Here is a 17,032-nt window from a genome sequence, read left to right as displayed (position 1 = left end):
TCCCCTGGTCAAAAAACCAAAAACAACTTTTTGGACAAAATACTAGTACTCCACACAAACTTCAGAAAGTGCAACTTGATGGTGCATTCTTTCAAAAAAGCAATCCTAAATGGTCAATACTTATGTACGAACAGGTGTATAAAATATGTTTCCAAGTCTAATTGCCCTTATTGATGAAACAGAGTAGCAGTATAAGATTAGAAGCCCGACAGTGGTTTTAACTGCTAAGAGATGTAAACACTTGAAAGTTGTAGAAAAGGGAATCAATATTCAGACTTTAAATAACAGTTCCTTCAGAAAGAGCTTTGTGCTGCACATTTGGATACTCCATCATGGTCGCTTTCTGCTGACCATGAGAATCCAGAAATTGTATCTGCAAGCATTCTTTTAATATTGTAGACTTGCAGTTGATTCTTCAAAGGGTTAATTGGAACGGGCACACTTGACTGCTGAGAGGACTGATCTAATCACTGCCATATCCAAGTGCATCTGTTCACCATGAGGTCATTCTTGTGCATGCTAATGATTTGGAAAATAAAGCATAATGCTTGACATTATCAGAAAGCATATAAATAGTGTAAATCTTTACTTTTTAGTAGCCGATGGCTATTGCAGAATGAAAAGAAAGCCAAATGAATCTCAGATTGCACTTTTTTTTTCTTTTAGGCAGCCTTTATTTATTGTCACTGGACTAACAGGAAAACTATATAGGAAAACTGTGGCACCCAATAATATATGTTGATAAAGGGATTCTTTAATGAGTATTGTAGCATTGCCCAGGAGCAACACTTCAGTTAAGGAACTGTAGCTGTTTCCAGCATTCCCAGGTTTTTAAGGCTGTGGAAATCTTGCATGCTCATTTACATAAGATTGAAACTTAGCAGCCTCGTAGCTCCATTTTTTGTTTTGTTTGTTTTGCTTTTGTTTTAAAAAAAATGATATAAAGAATTAATCTTTCTTTTATTTCTAGAATGTATAATAAAAATGTTTTCTCTGCCCAAGACATATTTACTATTTTTTAAAATACCTTTTGCTGAGTGTTTAGCTTTCATTGATCCCTTTTGCTATTTAAAGGGAAAGAAACATTCAGTGCAGCCATGTTATTTAAAAAGACACTTTTTCTAGTTTTGATTTTCTTTGTACTCCTCGCTGTTCATTGTGAACACGTTAAACACCCGCAGCTGGCCTGGGTCAGGTGATTCAGACTCGCGGTGCTCAGGCTGTGGGGCTGTAAAATTGCAGTGTAGACGTTTGGGTTCAGGCTGGTTCCTGGGCTCTGGGACCCTCCCCCCTCCCGGGGTGATGGTGGCTTCCTATTCTGCAGAGGAGATAGGTCCATTTCACAACACCATGTGGCAGTTTGACATTTTCTGATCAGGAAAGAGGCAAAACTAGAATTGTCTCGGGGGTGTTGCATGTCCAGCCTGGAGTGCTGTGGCTGAAGAATCATATATAGCCCATGCCTGCATTGTGCTTGGATCACTCCTGTTATCAATTCTTCCATTTCAAAAACAATTTTTATCTCCAAATGTAGAGGAAACGTAATAGATTATGATTAGTACGGAGTCTGTTGCAAAGTCTGATTGAACTCAATATGACTTTGCATTCTAAAAATTGTTAGGTGCCAGGAGATAGATCAGTGATAGGAGGGAGATTCACAAGACCCTCAGGATAGATTCTTGAAGCCTTGATAATAGATAAGAGAAAGTTACTGTCTAAGCCCAGACAGAGTTTTCCAAATTCACGTAGATATTTAAAAGTTAATCACTGAGTCCTGGAAGAAACCTTATGTCATGCTTAGCCTTAGGTAAGCCTAAGCATAACTTTTATAGATTACCAAAAAGGTGTGTCATCTTCTGGGATACTCTGCCCTGTATAGACCCTCCAGTTGCATCCTCAGTAAAGTCATCGTCTCTCACTATGTAAGGTACTGCATGCCTAAAGGACCCTTTTGACTCCAAATTTGGATTCAATAACTAGAAACCACAATTTAGTAACTATCTCCATTGCTGCTAGTTCCATTGTGTCTCCATACCTCTCCCTTCAAGTGTGTAGTGTTGGGACCCTTATTTTGGCTCAATAAAAGTGACCTTCCTGTTAGCCATTTCCTTCCTGTGGAGAGTGGGTGAGCTGGCAGCCCTCTTCTGCAATGCCAGTTCCTCTTTCAGGTATCCCGTAAAGTAAACCTTCATCTGCTTCCCAGATCTATTCACAAGATTAACTCTGAGCTCCATGGGGATCTGGACATTGATTTTCTTACCATTTTGTCCTCAGATGACTCTGTGTAGGGAAACCGATGAAGTGAGCTGTAGCTCAGGAAAGCTTATGCTCAAATAAATTGTTTGGTCTCTAAGGTGCCACAAGTCCTCCTTTTCTTTCTGTGTAGGAAAAGGGTTTGGCATTCTGTAGGTGGTGGTGGGGCCTTGAAGTTTTACGTACAGGGAATTTAGGCTTTCTTCTGTTTCCTTGCCCTCCCTCCCTCCCTCTCTCCCACAAAAGAGGAAGATCATTCCCATTCAGATTCAGTCATTGCTACATAGGTTTGTGTATGTATTAAGGAAGCATACACAGCAGTCTCCCTATTCCATAGGCATTAGAGCTCCCTCCTCTGATAACGTAGTCTCCTCCTAGGCCAAGAGAGAATCTGTGTCAGTACAGGAAACCTGTCAAATGGACTCTTGGCGTTCCATCCATGCCATTACCATCTGCATCAAAGCTTCCACTGATGCAGCTTTTGGGCCTGTGATCCTGAGTGTTGTAGTACAAGGAACCTATGGAAAATTCCCTAGATAAGTCCTCCCAGTCTGGGTTTGGGTTTTGCTAGGCCAGGCCCAGCAACCCAGTTGTCAGAGCCCCCTAAGCAGAGAGGGAGATTTTGGTCCTTCCATCTTGGGAAGCTATCAACAGGCCAGAGAGTGTGCTTTGGTAGCTGAGGATGAAGAGGTGCCAAAGTTTCTGTTAGCTGGTTGGTGGAGCTAACTGATTTAACAAGAGAGGAAAAGTTCTGTAGTTTTCAGATTGTTGGAGTCCCCCATAGAAACACATTTTACAGGGAGGAGCAAAATTTACCCTTTCATCTTGGAGAAATCTTAGATCTGACTGAAACATAAATCCATTTCACATTTTCCATAATTTTGTGTGGCTCATTATAGTAAATTTAGAATCAATGTGTTCAGACAACATAGCACAGAAATTCTGGTCCATCTTCTGGATGCTAAATAGTGAATTTGTGAGATCAGAGTCATTTCCTTGGCAACAAACTGATATCATAAGCAAAATTGTAACTTCACTGAAGAAGCTTGGCAGTAATGAAGAAATCTCATTCAAACACAAATGCCTGCCATGGTCACAAGGACAACACTAAAAATTACAGCCAAAGTCATTTCTCCTTTTCCAGTAATGAAATTTCTTCTGTCAGGCTGCTATACCCTCGTTAATTCAGTGATCTGCTAATGGGTATGATGAGTCTCAGAATTCTGAGACTCCTCCACTAGCTATGTGCAATGGAGTGTGAGAAGAAGACACTCTCACGTTAAACTCACTGTTTTCTCCTGATTTTTGTAGGTTGATCACACGCTTAACATTTTAAAAATTATTTAATATTGCGTATGTTGGCAGATGATTTGCATATTTTTCAGGAAAAAGAAATACTGGAGTTAAGTAGTAAAATGTGTAAGTTGTGTCAGGAATGTTCTATTAAATCAGTGACTAAAAAGCTGTAGTAAATACCAACGGCCAGATCCTGAGATAGTGTCAATCAATGTAGGTTGGTGAACTCCACTGAAGGCATGCTGATTCACACCAACTGAGGATCTAGGCCCTGCTCTTTTAGGGATCTAGTCAGGCAAAATTGTGAGGCTTAAGAAGGTTGCATACAATAGCTATGCAGCAGGCTTGACCTGCCATGTGGAAAGGCCGTCCTGCTCTACAAAGGGAAGAAAAAACAGTGCATGGCTGGAAGTTGTTTAGGGGATCAGGGCGGGAGTTCTCCCTGCCCATTGCATACCGTTGCTCACAATTTGTATCTGTCCCCCTAGGGCTGCTTAGGCTACAGAGCTACTCCCGGCCTCAACTGTTGTAACCACTGTGCATGGAGTGGCTATGATCTGCAAAGAGCAATCAGTCTCTCTGCCTGGTCCCATTTCTTTAAATTGTTGGTTGAGTTGGGGAAACTCTCCCCTCCATGATCTCTGGAAGAGACAATAGATTGGTGGGGGGAGCGTCCTCCCTAGCAATCAATTTGTAGAGGAAGAAATATTAACTTGATGGGCCTCTCTCTTCTTTAGAGCTGACAGCTCCAGCTGCTTGACCTGTCAGCCAGCAAGAGCACTCCAGGCAGTATGGCCCCTTTAAAATTTCTTCCCTGGCTGACAAATGTCAGCCAGCCAGCCATGAGCTAGCCCCCCGTGTGATGGTGTCATTCCCATTCACCAACTCCACCCCGAGAAGGAGGCAGGGTTGGCTGGCATTTTAAGGTGATCTCCAGCATTCTATGGCCTCATTCAAGAGGGACATACCTCCTTGAGATCGATTGTAGTTCCTCTGACTGTGGAGCTTAGGAGGCTTGTGGAGTTTTTGATGGCTGGGGAGAAATTGCAGAAGTGATGTCAGGCTAATCAGAGCCCTCTCTGCTTTAATTATTTCTTTACTGCAGAGCATTGCTTTTGATTTTAACTTCTCTAATATAACAAAGGGCCTGATACTGAGGGGTGTTGAGCACCCATTGCCATCAGGGGGAGTCATGGGTGATTAGCTTCTCTCAGGATAAGTTCACATCCCTGGAAATATTTCAAGGGGCTCTTAGCGTCAGGTGATTGTCTTTTTCTGAACCACAGATGGCCCAGAGGTTAGGGCACTAGTCTAGACCCCTGTTTGGTTTCCTGCTCCGCCACAGACTTCCTGTGTGACCTTGGCAAGTCGCTTAGCCCCTCTGTCTCTCAGATCCCCTTCTGTACATTGAGGAGAGTAACACAGCCCTACCTCACAGGGGCGTTGTGAGGGTAAATGCATTTAAAGACTGAAGCACTTTGATATCTACTGATGAAACGCTCTGTATAAAAGCTAGGTATTATTACCTTAACCCTTCTTGTACAGTAGTTTTACATCCTCCTCTGGACATTTATCAATGGCCTGATCCAAAGCCAACTGAAGTCACTGGAAAGAGTCCCTGGAAAGAGTCGGCTTTGCATCTGAACCTAAAAATAAAGGCTGGGTCCTATCGTATTTCAGTCTCCAGCAGAGTCAGGGCTGAGCTGGCCTTTGCATTGACATCCTCCATATGCTTTGTGTGTTCTGCTGGCCCAAAGAAATGTGCTGCATAATAGCTGTCATAGCTATGGCATGGGGAACGGTAGATCACATGCAGCATTTTCATGTACATTCTTTTCAGTTTAAATTCAACTATTTTTAAAAAAGAATCTCCAAATATAACTAAAAGTTAGATTATGTAGTGAATGTGGTTTAAAAAATTTTTTGAGCAAAAAGATACAAATGAGAGAGATCCAAATAAAGATTGAAATAAGTGGTTATGTATAAACAAAGATTATCAAATCCTTTAATAGATTACACCAGACACGACATTCTTAACACATTGTGCAAATGGAATTCTAGTGTTTTCCTTTCCCACACTCCTGGAGCTTGTTACTATAGATCTTCATTTCTGATCATAATGTGTTTAAAACATGTTTATTTCTGAGTGAATGTAGCCACAATTGTCTGTTAAATTGATGGTTTCTTCAAAATATACTGAATTGAACATGTAGGCTAAAGGTTTCCAGTTACACTGTGATTATAACTGCAGTAACCAGTGTCCATGCAGGTTTAGAAATACAGGATATTGAAGTGCTAAGCAGAGTTACTAGGGAGTTTCTTTGTGGCTGTTTATTTGAAGAGTAGACATGACAGTAATATCCTGAAACCAAAGACTTTCATAGACCTGTCATGGCGTATAGGTTAATTACATGTTGTTTTGTGCACACCAGGGCCAGCACAAAAACTCTAGGAACTCATATCTAGGCTATAGCTAATTCATGCCAATTCTTTCTGTATAAGATCTTTAAGATACAGTCTTTCCTGTGTATTCACACAGCTAAAACTCTCATCTGCTACTTGTCTTCACTTTCAAGGCCCCTCACAGTCAATCCCCACTCTACCTATCATCTCTCATTTGCTATCAAACTATTTATACTCACCTCTGATCGGTCCATGATGCTGGACTCCTTTGTCCACCTGTTAAAATTTCAAACAAGCACCTTTGTGCTTTCTCTCATGCTGCCCAAAGCACATGGGAGGCACTTCCCATAAAAATCTGCAAAGTTACCTCATTATTCACCTTCAGATCCTTCTTTAGCACTCTCCTTTGCCCTGATATCCTACAAAAAACTAGACAATGGTTAAGCTCTTGATGTGCAGAGACCACTGACTGCCATCCAGACCAGTGTTCTCACATTCTTTACTTGTACTCCCCTGTCTGTCTGTATCAATCTGTTGTCTCTTATCTTATACTTAGATTGGAAGCTACTTGGGCCAGGGACTGGCTTTTTGTACAGCACCTAGCACAGTAATGTCCTGGTCCGTGACGACGGTAACACAAATAATGGGTAATAGAATAGTTTAAGGTTCTTTCTCATAGTCTAAGGCTTTAAACTCTTTAATAACTGCTGTAGCAAATTGCCGGCATTACTCACACTTTCACTTTTTGGGAAGGGTTCAGGGCACCGTTTCTCGCCCCTGAACTGGGGTATTAACTGCCCCACTAGTGTCCTAGAGGAGGGGAGTGGAGAGGGAGGGACCCGGGCCGGCCCTCTACTCCGGGTCCCAGCCCAGGGGCCCTAGGGATAGCGGTAAACCGCTTGAACTAGTGGTTTCTTCTCCTGGACTACTTCCCTCTCCTGCCCTTCAGCTTGTGGGGCTTCCTACCCTCCCTCTGCACAAACCAGGCATCCCTTTACCTAGGGTCTTGGTCTTCTTAGCCCACCGCAGCACTTCTCCAAACTCTCCTCTGCTTCCCTCCAAACTACTCTGCTTCAACTCCTTCCCCTGTCTGAATGAAGCAGGAAGGTTTTATCAGGTGACTGGCTTTAGGTGCTTTAATTGGCTTCAGGTGTTTTAATTAATCTATAGCAAACTTTCTTCCCTCTACAGGGAATAAGGCTTCCTGCTGCCCTCTGGCCATGTTGTATCACACCGCCCCGATGCTAATCCTTCTGTCTTTATTTACTTAAGCATTGCATGTTATAAACCCAGCTTTTCTTTCTCAATCTTTTCATTAAATGAAGGAAATGTTTACCCAGTTACAACCAAAACACTCTGATGTTAGTTTTGCCAATCAGTTTCCCCAGCCAAACTTGGACAACAGAGAAAGGAAAAGGAAAACATTTAAATATGTACTCCTTTTTATGGTCCAGCTGAAGTAGATAAGCAGTGACTGTTGTCAAGTTCAGGTAGGAGTTGTGCTTTTCTCTGGCAGGCAGACTCCCTGGTACATCTTAGGTCAATCTGGATGGCTGGATTGGAGGCAAAGTCCTGTTGTTAGAGTAAGTTTTCTCCTCTTTCCCGGTAGCAGGATACAGTGGGGATGGTGTCAGATAAGCAGATAAAGACCAAATCCAGAACTCTCTAGGATCCATTCTTAAACCTACAAGACATCATGGCCTCAGGTTCATTGGACATGACAACCATTAGACTGATAGCTTGAGAGAAGGAAATAAAGGAAGGCAAAGAAAAGGAAAGTCAGAATCGATACAGATCCCAACTATGGATTATTCCTGATTTACACTCTCTTAGGCACTAGTCCATAGCAGTCTTTTTTCCAGAGATTTTTCAGTATTCTTGTTACCCAAGCAATCTTACTTCATAAACAATGCAGCTTTGATCAATCTTAGAACCTATTGACAAAAGGCCAGCTCTCAAAACAAAGTGCACTGGAGTCTCCTTAGCATAGTTTCGGGTGAGTGATTTTAGTTCTTTCCCAGAGTACCAGGGAATAGTTCATAGGCCTTAAATATCTTAGGCCATTTATATGTTAGTGGCTTTTGTTGGCACAGCTATGTCAGTTATATCACACGTCATCACCTCTGACTAACATAGCTAATACTGCAAAAGTCTGTAGTTTAGACCTGGCCCTAGTCTTTCTCCTGTAGAGAAAGCAGATATCTCAGTTCCATTGTCCCAATATACTCTATAATTAGAAGTGTCAGAATCATTATAACAATTTTATTTGTAAACGTTTGAATCACTGGATAAATCTGATCATCATAAAAAATGTTTATATTCTTGCATAAGTCCAATCTCAAATGGAAATTAAAGCAAGGCACATTTACAACTGTATTTTAATAATTACCCCAGATATGTGACAGATTACATTTAAACTGTGAATAATCCATATTTGATTAGAATTAAATGTTGAGACAGATAAGAATTCTATGAGCTTTGTCTCTCTAAACTTTAGATGTAAGACAGACAGTATGCTGGGATTAGGTTAACAGGTCCAGCAAGGACAATCATCATGTGAAATCATGGTTATTGGTCCAGAAGAAAGACCAGAAGGCCCTTGGAGGGAGGGACACCTTTTTGGGTAATAAGGTGAGAGGGTCAACTGAGAAACAATTACAGCGCAGAAACTCCTACAAAGAAACTTCAATTTATGAACAGGCTTGTCTACAAAACGTTTAGTATGTGGCAGTTGGGGTGTCAGTCTGCCCTACACTAGCGTGCCGTGCAGTATGTGCCTCTGGACCCTGCTGCTGTGCGCTAACCATTCCCTAGTGTGCTTTGATCTCCTCCCATTTCAAAGTGGGGTATATCAAAGCACACTAGTGAACGGTTAGCATGTGGCAGCAGGGTCCATACTGACCCTTACTGCTTGGCAGGCTAGTGCAGGGTATATTTGCACCCCAGCTTGCTGCAAACACAGTGTTTTTGTAGGCAAGCCCAAAGATGTTCTGAAAAATAGGAACCTAAATTATTAATCCCTTACATTAGGGAGAGACTAAAATCTCCCTCTTTAGAGATACCATAAGCCAGTACAATTAGGGGAAGAGGGTGTCAAGTCTGAAAAGTCAGGCATATCAAAGAATCCTGAACAGTGTAACAGAGCTGTGAGTCAGGGAGGGAGGGGGCCATGACACAAGACATCTGAAAGGAGAAGATCTGCCTGACATGCCACATGTTGAAAGGGTCAGAAGGGAAAAAAGATACACACACTGGAAATATATGGTGTATATAAGGGCTATTCATCTTAGAAAAGGAACAACTAAGGGGGTGGGTATTATAGTGATTTATAAAATCATGAATGATGTGGAAAAAGTGAATAGAGAACTGATACTTACCATTTCATGCAATACAAAAAGCAGGGGCACTTGGCTAAATGTATAGGCAGCAGGTTTAATACAAACAAGAGCAAGTACTTTATCACAAAACGTACAACTAAACTGTGGAACTCATTGCTATGGCATGTTGTGAAGGCCAAAAGTATAACTTGGGTTCTAAAAAGAACTGGGTAAGTTCATGGAGGATAGGTCCATCAATGGCTATCAGCCAAGATGGTCAGGAATGCAACCCCCTCCTCAGAATGACCTAAAACTCTGACTACCAGAAGCCAGGAGTGAAAGACAGGTGGATTGCTTCATAATTGCCCTGTTTTGTACACTCCCCTGAAGGTTGGGTACAAGCTACTGTCCGAGATAGGATACTGGGCTAGATAAATCGTGGTCTGACCCAGTCTGGCAGCTGTTATATTCTTATGAGTCTTGAATTGTTTTGAGTTAAAGTCACTGCATTATAACCTTGAAGGGAAGACAATCTTCTTCTAATCTTTGGGCAGGGATATTTGGGTAGATAACAGTTCCTAACCTGGAACATACTACTGAGGCAGCCACCTAAGAAATACCACCACCACGGAATAACTTATGAGGAAGGCTAGCCCAGTGGCCAGGGTGTTTGTCTCAGACTTCGGAGTCCTCGGTTCAGTTTTCTGCTCTGCTATGGGTTTCCTGTGTGACCTTGGGTGGGTCACTTAGTCTCTCTGTGCCTCAGCGCGCTCCCTCCCCCCATGTTTACATAGAGGTAATAGTATTTTCCTACTTCACAGGAGTGTTGTGATTATTAATGTGTTAAAGGTGGAGACCACAGTAATGGGAGCCATATAAGTATGATGGAAAGTGAGGAGTGGCAGGAATAAGGGACTAAGGTTGAATTTACAGATGAGATATTGTTGTTCTCTATCTTTTTGTTCGTTCTTAACACACACACAGCCACACTCCAAACTCCCTCAGATGCTGCTGTGAAAAGGGACAGACAGACAGAGAGAACATGTCCGCAGCTTATTCCTTTCAGTACCAAACACACGTGCCAGCGATGAACCCTTTTGGGAAACTCCTGCCTTCCCTCCCCAAGGAAATGTATCTTCAATACTTTTAGCATTTAATATTCTAAAACTAAGATTTTCAATGTCAAGTGACAGAGGTTTGAGGCAAAGTTGCAGTCCATCTATATTCTTAGAGCATTCTTTCCTTGGTTACTGTATTTTTTTCTTTGATTCAGGCGTTGCGCCTATAAAATGACGTGCTTTATTTCAAGCATGTGTTTGATTTAAAAATTATTTGGGGGAAAGAGACACTATCATGCACTAAATGGACAGATGATAATGTCAGTATTATTGGTATAAGAAGAATCCTTTTACCCCCCAAAATCACACACTTATACCAAAGTGAGAAAAGAGAAGGAAAGAAGAGTTCACGAGAAAGTTTCAGAACCAAGACTCAAGAGTCGGTTGAGAATGGCAGATAGCTAACCTATTTCTATTGGTTTGACGTGAATAAAGATGTAATAAAATGAAAAAAGATGACTTGGGGTATGTCTTCATTCCAAACAATGAGTGTTTAACTCAGGTTAGCTAACTCAGGTTAAAATAGCAGTGAAGACACGGCAGCTGGCTTTTAAACTTGGGTTAACAGTTTGAATTGAAGCCTATAGAGGAGCCTGGATTGAACTAGAGCTGCTAATCCGAGTTGAAAGCAGAGTTGCCTTGTCTTCACTGTTATTGTAACCCAAGTTAAGAACACACTTTTTGCACTGAAGAGAGACTCTACGGATATATCTACACTGCAGTTAGACACCCTATGGCTGGCTGGTGCCAGCTGGCTCAGGATTGGTCTACGGGGCTATTTAATTGTGGAGTAGACATTCAGGCTCAGGCTACAGCCTGAGGTCTGGGACCCTCCCACCTCACAGGGTCATAGAGCCCGAGCTCCAACCTGAGCCCAAACATCTACACCACAGTTAAACAGCCCCTTAGTCTGAGTCAGCTGGCATAGGCAAGCCATGGGTTTTTAATTGCAGTATAGACATACCCTTAGATACCTAAACATCAGGTGCAAAATACTGCAACACCGTGGAACTACTGGTTTGTAGGACTAGAGTTAGACAATCAAGGATCCTAGGCACTTCCCTAAATGAGGCCCCCTCATGGCTCTGGCCTTCCTTGGAACGGGGCAAGAGCAATCCAATAAACTTATGTGATGGGGAGCTCTCCACCACTTCTCTTCAGGTAGGCCTGGCCCTGCTCTCACCACCTGTCCCTATGTTGGCAGGGAGAATTCAACCGCTACCCACCAAAGCAGAGACTGCTTTGCCAACACCACCTCAGCAGAGCTATGATCAAGTAACTGCTGAGAGGGTGTTGTCAGGGCTGCCCACAGCGCAACAGGTGTCAGAGTTAACAACCCATTAGACACCTGAACTATTGTTCCAGGCTTTCCGCAGACTCAGGCAGGTATTGCTCTATCAGTTACACTCAGATGAAGTCTGCAAGCTTTTCTTGTGAAAAAAGAGATTTGTCAACTTGGTCAAAATTTCCCCATTTTGTACTGTGCTGTCTGATTGTCCATCTTCTGCTTCCTTTTACCCTCCCACCCGTGAGATATTAGTGATAAAGCAATTGCCAGTTTTGCCAAACACCCCTCCCCCCTGTGTTCAAACATAATGAGTCAGGCCTCAAAAAATCTTGAGATTTGCTTAAAAATCAGAATATTTTTAAAATAAAAATGTGGGGGTTCTCTTCATTTGTTTTTCTGGTATTTGAGCCTTTAGGGTTCACATTTTCCAAGTTTTCTTAGCACCAGTGAGGGCTAGAAACTATTTTTAAATGAAAGATGAGATTCTCATCTAATAACATGAGATGAGTTGGGGCTTTCAGAAAAAACACCAAATACTGCAAGACTCATGATAAAAATGTTGATGGTTGGCAGCACTGAATTTCTTGTGTGTATACCATTTATCAAACTCTTTGAGATGACATGCACTATATTCATCTAAAATGTAGTTGTTGAAGATACTATTAAAAGGATGCTATCAACTTGAAAACCACATTTTTCCACTGAATAACATGCATCTGTTTTTACACTAACACCTAAAATTATTGGAATGGAGAGAGATCACAGAGAAAACAGTATTTTTCAGTTTATTTATTTTGTACGTTTAACATCCCTTCCAGTCAGTTTCACTGTTCTGGTGTTGGTCAGTTGCACTTCCTGTCTCATATTCTAGGGGGATGAAATCACCTTCATGAACTAGGAGAGCTCACATGTATGTTCTTCCACAGCAAATGCAAGAGGGTGTTAGCAGAAAAGCTGAAACTGAGGCAGCAGGCCGTCATATAGACAGGAGGGAGAGGGGTAAAAAGGAATGGGACAGAGCGTATTTATTGGTATTGCTTTCAGGACTGCCCTTCCTCCCCAGATGGAAAGAGCCTTATAAATATCAGCAGAGAAGAAAAATCTCTCTTTTTTTTTTTAAGGATTTAAAAAAAAATCTACATGCAGTTTAAAGGGTGCTCTATCAGAAACTTGAATTATTTTAAACTGACTTCCTTTAATTTTCCAGGGATCACAAACCATTCATTAGAAGTATAATTTTCCTCTTTATTACAAACTGATTGTTGTAATCCCCTTTTAGACATAAAGCAACAGAAATATAAAGCCTGAGATCCATGCACAAAAACTATGTGCAATTGCACAATACAATTATCATAATTTTTCACACAAATCAAGTATTTGCTTATGCAAATGATCACAGAATCATCTGAATCATCATTTGTTCATGCAAATATCTTATTTGTCCATGCGGTTGTACAAATTGTATGCACACCCATGCACACAATTGTACATGCATTTTTGCATGCACAAGTGGGCTTCTACATTATAAAAATGTAGTCCAAAGAGCTTAACATTATATAATCACTAGCTGATTTTAACTTGACCAGCAGGTAAAAGCTATTTAAATCTTCATGAAACTTCAGAGTTTACCACTCTTGGAAATTATACAGCCACTAATTGACTGACAGGAACAGAGCACTAGAATGTCTATAATTTCATAGTAATGTGCATGTAATATGTCCTTAAACTGGGTGGAAATAATTGTGTGCTCAAATTTTTTCTCCATATTTCAACCGATATTGGAGAGAAGTGTGGGTCCGCTCCTCCCACTTACACCTCGCCAGATAACAGCACTAATGTGAACTTTAAAGAATATCATTATTTTCCACTTATGAATGATATCTTAGTTACTTTCTGAATGTTTAGTTTGCTTTAAGATGCACAGTGTTCTTGCACAACTAAATGGGTGTAAGCAATGTCTATGAGCCTCATAACAGAGCAGTAGGTGTGCTGTTCCTTTATTTATATGATTTTGTTTTTTCCCTTTAGATTAAAATATGTAAAGGTCTCATTACGGTAATTGACAAAGGTAAGAGTGACACCTCGAGCAGGCTACCGCACTGGCATCACGCTAGATTTACTAACCAGCTTCCTTCCTTCCTTCCTTCTGTTGCTAATATAAAGCTGAAACAACTCTTGGTTTGTGTGGTTCATTCTCTCTCTCTCTCTCTCTCTCTCACTCTCACTGCAGTCCCACCTCATCTTCAGGCCGGGTCTCTTTTTCTTCCCCCAAAACATGAGTTCCAAGCTCTGTGCTGGAAAAGAGCGACCCTGACTATGCTCACCTCTGAGTAACAGCTCTAAGAGCCCGGCTGCCTGCCCTGTTAGCATCCCCCTGCATGTCTGAGAAGCGCATACTTTTTTTTCATTCTTTCTTCTGCTCCTGTTTGCTGCAGGCGGAATCTGACACCAACACCTGCCATAGTGGAAAATGTCTTTGTTGCTTTGCACTTTTGTTTGAATTGCTGCAGGGGAGCCAATGGGAGTTAAGTCCATTTACTTTTTTGTTGGCTAAGCACCATGGAATAGGATCTTGAGATGGGGCCGATAAGGAGTGGCACGTGCTGTGCTGGCCCTTTGAGTTAGCTCAGCTTAATAAGGGCCTCCCTTTCTGGGGAGGGCAGATTGCTGAACTTGGGCCTCTGAATGGAACAGCTGGGGGAGGAAAAGAAAACAAAAGAGGGGAAACACAGAGTGTCCTGAACCTGGCGATTGGGGGTGCGGTTTAGGACCCGGAGAGCAGGCAGGCCGGCCGGCCACACGCCAGGTGTGACCTTTGCAGGCTCCTCAGTTCTGTTTGTTTGTCTGGGCAATTTCCAATGCACTGATCGAATGGAAGGAAGCAGCCTGACAGCAGCATGCTGGCTGGATACGCTCAGCGGTAGCCTGGGTTTAGGCAAAGAGGGCTTGAAACACTGAATTAACTCCTTGAATCCTGATTCACAGATGGATGCAACCCCAGAGCCTTTAAATAATAACCTGTCAAACTAGAAGCTCAGTGGATTGATGAATGGTTATTTATAACCCACATTGTATCATCTAAAAAGTGTTCCATGCTTATAAATGATTGATTGTTTTACATTACCTGAAATGAGGATTTTAGGCTTAGAGTATCTTTTAGTAGGTGTTTGTGTTTGAATTGTGTATTTCAGAGGGCGAAAATGGAGCCATCTATGAATCAGAATCTCAGACGCTAATGTTCATTATTTAGTGATGGACTTTTTTACTAGGCCATTTTTATAATTGCTTTGATGAGTTAGAACTTTTGTGCTGCCTATTTCGCCCCCCAAAAAATTAGAATATAAATTTAGATAAACCTCCTTTGGGCTGTTGGAAAATCTTGAAATCTCATTGTAACCTTTACATTAATGTATTGTTTATTTTTACATATGTGGGTATTGTCCTGTTTCCTGTCACTAAACTGGTGCGTAGTTAAGTGGGCTAGAGTGTGTTATCTGAATAAAGTTCCAAGCTTCCATTGCTAGAAGAAGGCCAAGTAATTTGAGTTCATGCCAGACAGCTTGCAAGTGGAATTACAATATTTGTATGAAAGCCTTTATCTTTTGTGGTTATTACTTGCTCATTCTGCAGCTGCTGTCTACCTATCAATCAAGATGGTTTAGAGGGACCTTCAAGGTTGATTGCATAGTTAAGGACTTGCCAGAAGAAAGTTTTGACTGATGGAATGTACAAACTCCAAAGGCTAAAGGAATGTTGGGGATGATTCTAAATGCTTAGGTGTGGCTATGCCTTCTTACACACTGTTTGAACTGCCCTGCTTTTCATATGTGCAGTACCTGTATTGTTGAGAGCTTGCATGACTATTGCTTCAGCTTGCCCGTTTGGTGAAAATTGTATTATTTTGACCATCTGCCATTCTGCTTAGCTGTAGGAATGTAAAATACAGCACATCCCCCCATCCCATCCTCCCCACCCACACACACACTTTCTTTCTTAGGGAAAACACAGCAATTTTCCAGTTCTAAGCCAAAACTAATAGGTCCACATTTTTCATAGAAAATGTCTTTGCATATTAAATCACATTTTTCACTTATTTGGAAGTGCTTTTTTTCTGCTCGAAATAGTTAACTGACTTTTTACTTACCAGTTTTATATTTTATCATATGAAATGTGAGTATCGGGTTTGTTAATTAGTTTAAGAATTTCAAATGAGCAGTAAATGCTTTCAGATTAACAGCAACTGAATTGTCCTTTCTTTTGTTTTTTCATGCATTAGAATGATATTTAGTAACATAGTTGCATTTAATGATTACAAGTTTCACTCTTGTCATAAGTGCTGTGTTTTAAACCTTACAGTAAGGAAACAAACTGAGACACTGACTGTGCTGTTGCATTTCCAGACTTTGCTTCTGAGAGGAAGTAAGATTAATACAGGCATCTAGCTCACAGTGGTGCAGCTGAATTTCTAGAAGCACTCAGAAGACAACCCAGGATTGCTTGCAGCTACACCACTGGGAGTTGCTTTTTGTGTAATTGATTTGTGAGAATCTGTCTGCTAAACTTATAATTTATGAAATATTCTTTCTGTAAAATATCTTAACCCCTTCAGGGAGAAACTAAAGCCATGGAGTCATGGTTAAAATGCTAGCTGCAATCATTAGAATGGGTCCCTTCTGTCAAGCATAAGGAAAGAATGATTCAAATGAAAATGCTTTAGTTTAGAAACATACTGGGCTAGGTTCACCAGTGCGCTGAGGCTGCTTTCCACTGCTTCAGCAAAGCAAAACACCCGTTAGACTGGGTTTACAGCTCCTTTACACATCCATAGTATGCAAGGGAGTCTGGCTCATTAGTTTTATGGTCACTACAAGAAGGGATGGGATGAGGTAGTTTAGTGGCCCTTAGCATCAGGTTTAAAATACCTAGAACCATATGTTCAAATCCCAGCAGACTCAAGTTAGTCCTTTGTCTTTCCAAGGTAAATGGAATATCATGCAGTTTAGTACAGGGGTATCTTTCAGTTAAGACCTTACAAACTGATGTCCTGTCATCTTTTCTTGGACATGAAGGATTTCCTGATAGCTTTCATAAGGGCATGATTTACCCTATGGTTTCTGGGCCAATTACTTCCCTCCTCCCGCTGTTGTATAGTGTGCTATTCAACCAGTTGGTTGCCAACTTCCACTGCAGATGTAATTCAGTAGCAGATGCATTTCAGTGGTGGGGTTTGTGCACAGTATCTGCAACATTTTGGGATCATTCGGGATGCAAGGTTCTATAAACATGTAAAACGTTATCTTAACACAAGTAAATTAAATCCAGGTACAGGAGCAATCTGAAAATATAGAATGTAGATA

The 17,032-nt window shown here is 41.3% G+C and overlaps 1 protein-coding gene across 5 annotated transcripts in view; it reads left to right on the top strand.

Annotated features, from left to right (window-relative positions):
- Nucleotides 1-17,032, top strand: part of RALGAPA2 (Ral GTPase activating protein catalytic subunit alpha 2) — a 303,204-nt gene that overhangs the window by 274,827 nt on the left and 11,345 nt on the right. Inside the window, exons 40-41 of one of the 5 annotated variants that reach the window (XR_007355571.2) lie at nucleotides 13,704-13,743; nucleotides 15,306-15,452. The exons of 2 other annotated variants lie outside the window; for them this stretch is intronic. Coding sequence is in view for 2 of the 3 variants with exons in the window: in XM_075127272.1 (XP_074983373.1) it covers nucleotides 13,704-13,708 (5 nt within the window). In the remaining variant the exon portion in view is untranslated. 2 more of the 5 variants (XM_075127272.1, XM_048842434.2) reach the window with 2 other exon arrangements.

This window comes from Caretta caretta, chromosome 3 (genome assembly GCF_965140235.1).
Source record: "Caretta caretta isolate rCarCar2 chromosome 3, rCarCar1.hap1, whole genome shotgun sequence".
Taxonomy (NCBI): Eukaryota; Metazoa; Chordata; order Testudines; family Cheloniidae; genus Caretta; species Caretta caretta.
This window is presented reverse-complemented; position numbering and strand designations above follow the sequence as displayed.